This window comes from Saccoglossus kowalevskii, chromosome 18 (assembly GCF_978046115.1).
Source record: "Saccoglossus kowalevskii chromosome 18, keSacKowa6.1, whole genome shotgun sequence".
Classification (NCBI taxonomy): Eukaryota; Metazoa; Hemichordata; class Enteropneusta; family Harrimaniidae; genus Saccoglossus; species Saccoglossus kowalevskii.
In genome coordinates, this window is record NC_140658.1 from 25,083,129 (window position 1) to 25,090,418 (window position 7,290).

Genomic DNA, 7,290 nt, shown 5'->3' on the forward strand with positions numbered 1-7,290 from the left:
AGACAAAACTAACAAGACTCACAAGTGAAACGTGCTTTCGGTCGGACGCGTGTTTTTTGCGTGTATAGCGCGTGATCGTTGAGATTACTTCTCCTACGTTCGCAATGGGTCCGACTTTTAAAATGGTCAATCTGGTAAGATTGTGTTTGTTTCTAAACTTGTAATGCTTATAACTCAGCGACTAAAGGCCGGATCGTAATCAGAGAAACATGTATAAGTAACTATAAACACGAACTAGAACATAAAAACATTTGTATAACCATCGATCAATAATTGCACAATAAATGGGAATTTTCGATCTCCGCGCGACATATTCCGGGGGCCGACAAAATGGCCTCAATTATTGACGATTTCACAGTAAAAGTGAAGTCTGTAACATAAACATGAATCAATTGTTCAGAATTAACAAATACCCTGTCAATGAAATGAACATGAACGTAATACTATAGCTCATAGTATGGGAAGTTTCAAACATAATAACATCAAACTGAGATCAATATACTCATATTTGTAATTGAGAAATGAATAAATGTCAGTTTATTTATTATTGTACATCAGACGCAGGTTGGCGACTTCAAATGCTTCTCTCCGTGGTCGCGATGACTGCGCTGTGTTTGAATTCTTGGTGGGGGACATTTGGTCTGCGCTGTCCTCAGTTGCGTCTTCTGGGACACCGTTCTCATTCGGGGGTTTCCCGGTAACTGGTGACGTCATAGTTGGATTTCCCTCAGTCAGCTGTTCGTTGTTGACATCCGGGACGGTTGGTGGCGACTGTATGGCGCTAGTCCGTTGTTCTTCGACTTGACTCGTCTCCAATAAATACAACTTATTAACGGGACGATTTGTTTTTCCAAGTTTGGTCTTGATTTCGACGACACGTACAAGTCCATCTTTGCCGGGTAGTAAGCGGGTAACTTTTGCCATGTGCCAATTCACTCGTTTCTCCACGTCGCTATGAACGAGTACAATGTCGCCCACTTTTATAGTGTTGTTTTTCACACCTCCGGCGGTGTGAGTGTGGCGTTCTCGGAGCGCGGTGAGATACTCGGCTGACCACCTTTTCCCAAATTGGCGTTGTAGTTTTGCCAAATGTTCAAAGCGAAGATTTACATTATGATGAGTTAGAGCGATAGGATCACTCAGGTGGTTTGACGCGTCATACGGTAGACTGTATACATTTCTCCCGATCATAAGGTGAGATGGGGTAAGTGGTACCAAGTCGTCTGCGTGGCTAGCGATGTGCGTCAACGGGCGGTCATTTATGACAGATTCTACCTCTGTTAATATAGTTTGCAGTTCGTCAAACGTCACGCATGCTTTTCCCAGTACTTTCTTTAAAGTTGATTTGGTTATTCCAATCATACGCTCGTAGAAGCCGCCTACCCATGGCGCGCGTTTCGGGATAAACTTCCACATTGTACGGTGATGCGCTAACAATGCTTGAACTTCGGGGTCGTTCATTAGTCGTCTCAGTTCGTGAGCTGCGGAAATAAATGTAGTAGCATTGTCCGATATTAACATTGATGGAGTTGAGCGGCGGGCAGCGAATCGGCGAAAAGCTAGCAGGAAAGATCGGGTAGACATGTCCGGTACGAGTTCAAGGTGAACTGCCCTTGTAGTCGCGCATGTAAACAGACAAACATACGCTTTAGTTACTGTTTTGTTGGGTGCGCTTCTCACGTATAAGGCGCCAGTATAATCAATACCGCTGATTCGAAATGGAGGTGTCGCGGTTACCCGACATTCTGGGAGCGGAGTAGATATCGGTTTTGCGTAAGCTGGTCCGCTGACTTTCCGGCAGACCACACACTTGTGGAGCACGTGATTCACAACGCGGCGTATAGAATTTATCCAATAGCGATCTCGCAAGGCGTTAACCGTAGACTGGGGTCCGCGGTGCATGATACGATCATGTGTAGCTCGTACAATAAGTCGGGTTAACTGATGATCACGTGGTAACAATATCGGGTGTTTGGTATCATAAGGTAGATCTGCGTATTGAAGACGACCGCCTAGGCGTAGTAATTTATCCTCGGCAATAAATAGCTTTAGTTGGCTTCTAAGATGGCCGTATTTCTTATTGTCATTTTTGGTAGACGCGAATATATCAGCAAAGTGTTCATGTTGAATGTCAGTAATCCAGTGTATTTCTGCATTATTTAATTCCGTGGCACTGGGTTTATCTTGGGTGCATTTCTCTTTCGATTTCAGTAGTTGTACGAATCTCAACACATAAGCAGTAATTCGCAAAAGTTTGTTGTAATTGTTATTGTAATCATCCAGATTGATCACATATTGTAATCCAACAGGTACTTCCTTAGTGTTTACGTTGCGCGATGCATTGTGACTGCCGACTGGTACCGACGGAGTATTCTCACGGGTAAGGCTTTCCCGGGTCTGTGACGTCACTGCGGGGCTTCTATCTAATGATGACGTCATTGATTCTTTGTTGACATAGGTAGCGGGGATATCCTGATGAACTAGCGGCGCGAAATCAATGTCCCCAGTTGGTGTCAATGCTACGTGATTGACAGATATGTTTGGCTTGTCAAACAACTCGCATGTTGGCCAAGAATCACGATTTCCCAGCCACGGAGGACCTTTCCACCACAATTCAGAATCGCGTAATTCCTTGGAGGTGATACCGCGAGTAAGCAGGTCTGCTGGATTGCATTTGGTCGGCACATACTTAAACTCTTGTGGTAAACTGACGATTTCACTTACGCGATTTGCAGTGAAAGTGTCCTGTTTTCCGCGTGCATTTAACCAGTGCAAAACGATCTGTGAGTCCGACCAGAGAAACTGTTTTGCAACATTATACTTTGTAGACAGTGCTGTAGATACAAATTTGCTCAACCGCGTAGCAATTACGGCTCCCATCAATTCTAACCTTGGTAAGGTCAATGTCTGGTTATTTACTGGAGTTACGCGTGTCTTAGACATGGCGAGCGAAGTTCCATTTCCTGATTTTACGTATACAACTCCACCGTATGCTTTGTCAGACGCATCCGCGAACGCATGTATTTCAACTTCGTTGTTGGCAGTAGTGTCCGTTTCATTGAAATAGCGTCTTCTCACGTTTATCTTGGAGGCGGAGTGGAGGTTTTCGGCGATTACTTCCCAATCGTTGCGTAACTTATCAGAGATAGGAGTGTCCCAGTGTTGATTCTGTTTCCATAACGTTTGTATTAATCGTTTAGCGGCGATATGCGCGGGCGTCAACAAACCCAATGGGTCATACAAACTAGCGGTGTAACTAACAATGTCACGTTTGGTAATCAGTGGGTCGTTACTAGGCAACTCGATTTGTTTACATTGTAGTATGTCGCGATTTGTGTCCCATTTCATACCGAGAACTGTCACGGGGTTATCGGATTTCCCCCGTCCATCATGGGCGGCGAGTTCGCGTATAGCAGCGTCATTAGAACTCCAACTTCTTAAGTTGAACCCGCGTGTAGCCAATAACTGTGTCGCATCGTGATAGTATTGGATGGCTTCACTCGTGTTTGTGCTCCCGGTTACGACATCGTCTACGTAAATGTTCTGTTGAAGATCATTCGCGGCTGGTACGTCAGTGTTATTGTCGATGAGTGTTTTGATGGCCGCGTTTAATATGAACGGGCTTGGACTTGCACCAAATAAAACAGAACAAAATTGATAAGTAGAAAAGTCGCTGTTGACGTCTTTGATGTCCGATAGCCATAAGAACTTAGTGTATTGGCGGTCTTCTGTACTTAATCCAATTTGTAGAAAGGCCTTTTCAATGTCACTTGTTATGGCAACCGGATTCGCTCTGAAGCGCAGTAGGATACCAGTGAGGTCGTTCAACAAGGGAGGGCCTATCTCTAAACAATCATTCAAACTCGGTTGACCGGCCCCAGATTTAGCACTGCAATCATAGACGACACGGATTGGGGTGGAGGCAGAACTTTCTCGTTTTATTGCCCTATGCGGTAGATAGTGACCTGTATTGTTATTGTCCGGTACAACTTTCTCTATGTAACCTTTATCCAGCTGATCGGTAATCACCTTATCATACGCCTGAATAATGTCACGTGGTAATTTTCGTACCATGTTTCGCGTGCGCTGTTCAGTTGCGTAGTAGTTAGTTGGCAGGGGATCGTGATTTGGTTTCCATGGCAATTTGGCGCTAAATCGACCATTGACTACGTCCAAGCAGTTTTGACTATACTGCTTGTACTGTTCTGTGTGACCAACTGTTACTGGATCTTGATTGATTTGTTCACGGATCCCTATAGATTCTAAGTCCCAAAATGATGCAATGTTCTTGTCTAACACCTGACTAGTTCGTAGTGCTTGTATTTCGGCGGTGAAATGGAAAGCGGTTACACTATTGGAGCGCGTATTTCGTACGTGTGTTTGACCAGTGAACGCCGCGGCGCGTGTTACGTGGTTTCGGTCGACAGGCCCCGAAAGTAAATATCCGAATACGGAATCGACGGCGGTGGGTCCCGGGCCTCTAATAACATGATTACGGACATAGTCCCAGTACTTGTCGGCTCCAATCAGAATGTCTATTCTTATAGTAGACTCGCTGGGCATCGGTTTTTGGGCTAGATTTAATCCTCGCAAATGGGGCATGTTGGTAATATTGGTTGTCACAACATTAGTGAGCTTATCGGAAATTTCCTTAACGTATAGAACATCGATGGGCTTTTTCTGTCCGTCTCTAGTATGTAGTTGTAACGTAGTACATGGCACGGATTTGCATTCGGCGTCCGGGTTGTTGAACGACTTCAATCTGAGTTGTTCAGTGAAATGTACGTTGGCGTTAAGCCTTTGGGCGAGATTGTGAGTCACAAAACTACGATCGGCTCCTTCATCAAACAGAGCTGTAGCGTAGACCATTTTACCACGGTAAGAGACTGGAATAGTAGCTGTTTTTAACAACACACGGTTTGGGGGATTACTCGGTGTAATATTACGATCGCCTGAGTACCGATCGCTTCGGTTCGCCAATTTCTGTGAAGCGTGGGTAAAATTCACACTCACAGGGGGAGTTTCAGAGCCTGAATTGTTTGAGCTATTGTCGTTCGATTGTTTGTTATGACGATGTAGCGAAGTATGGTGTCGCTTCTTACATATTTGCAACTATACTTTGACTTACAGGAGTTGGCTTTATGAGATCCCAAACAGTTAAAGCACAGCTGATTGGTTTTGACATACTGCAATCTTAGTTCTGGGGTGGCCACTTTGACGCATGAAGTCGGGTTGTGCATTTCTTGGCAGTAGACGCATTTACGTTCAGCGGGCGGCTTGTAGGCGGGTTTTCTCGGTTTGTGGGGTTTCTTCGCGTGTGTATTTGTGTAGAAGGCGGCAACTGTAGACTTTGTATCAGTTTCATCGTCACAGGAAAGTGTAGAGAATTTATTGCCGACAGAGAGAGCTCGTATTTCTGCTCGCATAGCAGCGGTCAGTTCGGTGAGTGTCCAATCGTCATCCCCGTGATTGCGTGCGAGTTGTTGTTGGAAGGTAATTGGCAATTTATCCAACAACATGGGGATCAAAAGAGCTCCGTAACTGCTCTCGTTCATGTGTAGAACTCGTAGACCGCGTATAGTAGTCTCGACCTCATCGTGGAAGCGTCGCAGACTCGTGGGATCGTTGTTCGGTGCCGGTAGCGCCCAAAGTGACCGCATGTGAGCGTCGATAATCATCTTGGGTTGTCCGTAGCGCTCTTTCAATAAATCGAAGGCGATTTTATAGTTGGCTTGTGTAGTTTGTAAGCCATCTATTGTCCGTTTGGCCTCGTCTGTGAGGAAACTCTTCAAATAGGTGAGTTTCTGAACTTCGGATAATCGGTCATCACTGTCGATCGCAGATGAGAAATTGTCGTGAAACTGGTTCCACTCGAGTGCGTCTCCGCTGAATTTAGGGATTTCCAATTTAGGTAGTTGCATAGACGATCTGTATGTCAGTGATGGTGGGAATTGAACATGTTGGTCCGCAGAATTATGAGACTGGTTACGCGCGCTGGCGTTGATTTGACTTTGTTGCGATTGATTGTAAACAACTCGATGTTTCTCCACGAACGAATCGACCCGAGCACATCTGTTGGACAGTTCCTGGTTATCCTTTATAACCTCGTCGAATTCTGGATCATCTACTTCTAAGTGGTCGTACAATTCACGATGCGCGGCGATAGAGTCTTCTTCTAGTCGATGTAGGCGCGACAGTCGACTTGCTATTTGTTCGTAGGCTGACGGTTTGTCTTGTTGGCTATTGAAGGTGCGAATTGAGTCCTCTTCAGGTTCTAGTGCATTAACAAGCACCCTTCTAGCTTTGTCCCGCTTCTTCCTTAGTTGGTTGAGCTTTGTCATGGCTGTAGCTAGATTGTTGTATCCGGACAACGAAGAACAAAAGTGTCAATAATCCTGGTCTCGGCACCATATGTTGTGGACGGATAAAGTCCAGCACAGGTCCTTTCCCTTATTAACACACAGCAAGACAATCTCAGTATGCGAAGTCAGTCAAAATGAAGGACTACTCCGTTTATTTAGAAACTGGATGAACGTTGTGTACAAGACAAAACTAACAAGACTCACAAGTGAAACGTGCTTTCGGTCGGACGCGTGTTTTTTGCGTGTATAGCGCGTGATCGTTGAGATTACTTCTCCTACGTTCGCAATGGGTCCGACTTTTAAAATGGTCAATCTGGTAAGATTGTGTTTGTTTCTAAACTTGTAATGCTTATAACTCAGCGACTAAAGGCCGGATCGTAATCAGAGAAACATGTATAAGTAACTATAAACACGAACTAGAACATAAAAACATTTGTATAACCATCGATCAATAATTGCACAATAAATGGGAATTTTCGATCTCCGCGCGACAATATACATCAAAAAGTGCATTTCCCACATGTCATAAAATCCTTTTTTCCAATTAAGGGAAAACATTAGTAGTTTCACGTGACGTAAACCCCTTTTAAATTACGGGAAAATGTTTGCAGTATCACAGCCTACCAAATGGCAAAAGGTACGGCGGATATCAGTTAAAGTATCGAGATTAGCAACTTATATGTTTCTGATGTGCGTATTAATTTAAAGGATTCCCATAAATCGCCCAGGGAACTATTAGCAGTTGTACTGTCTCACAGCCTTCCGGTAGAGCAGTGCGACACAAGTGAAATGTGTGGATACTCACGTTTCCTGTTAGGGACTTGACGTTAGTTATAAGTCGAGAGAGTCGGAGCATTGTGGAGGGTCACATCTTTTCCAGTTCGGGGGTTATACAAATAATAGAGTTGGTATCAGGATTATTATAGGT

At 44.5% G+C, this 7,290-nt stretch overlaps 1 protein-coding gene across 1 annotated transcript; it reads right to left on the bottom strand.

Annotated features, from left to right (window-relative positions):
- Nucleotides 1–537: 537 nt before the first annotated feature.
- Nucleotides 538–6,341, bottom strand: LOC100372312 (uncharacterized). The gene is made up of 2 exons (XM_085493035.1): nt 5,129–6,341; nt 538–5,030 (listed from the first exon to the last, which is right to left on the bottom strand). The coding sequence occupies exons 1-2, from the start codon at nt 6,339–6,341 to the stop codon at nt 538–540; spliced, it is 5,706 nt and encodes a 1,901-aa protein (XP_085349161.1).
- Nucleotides 6,342–7,290: the final 949 nt, after the last annotated feature.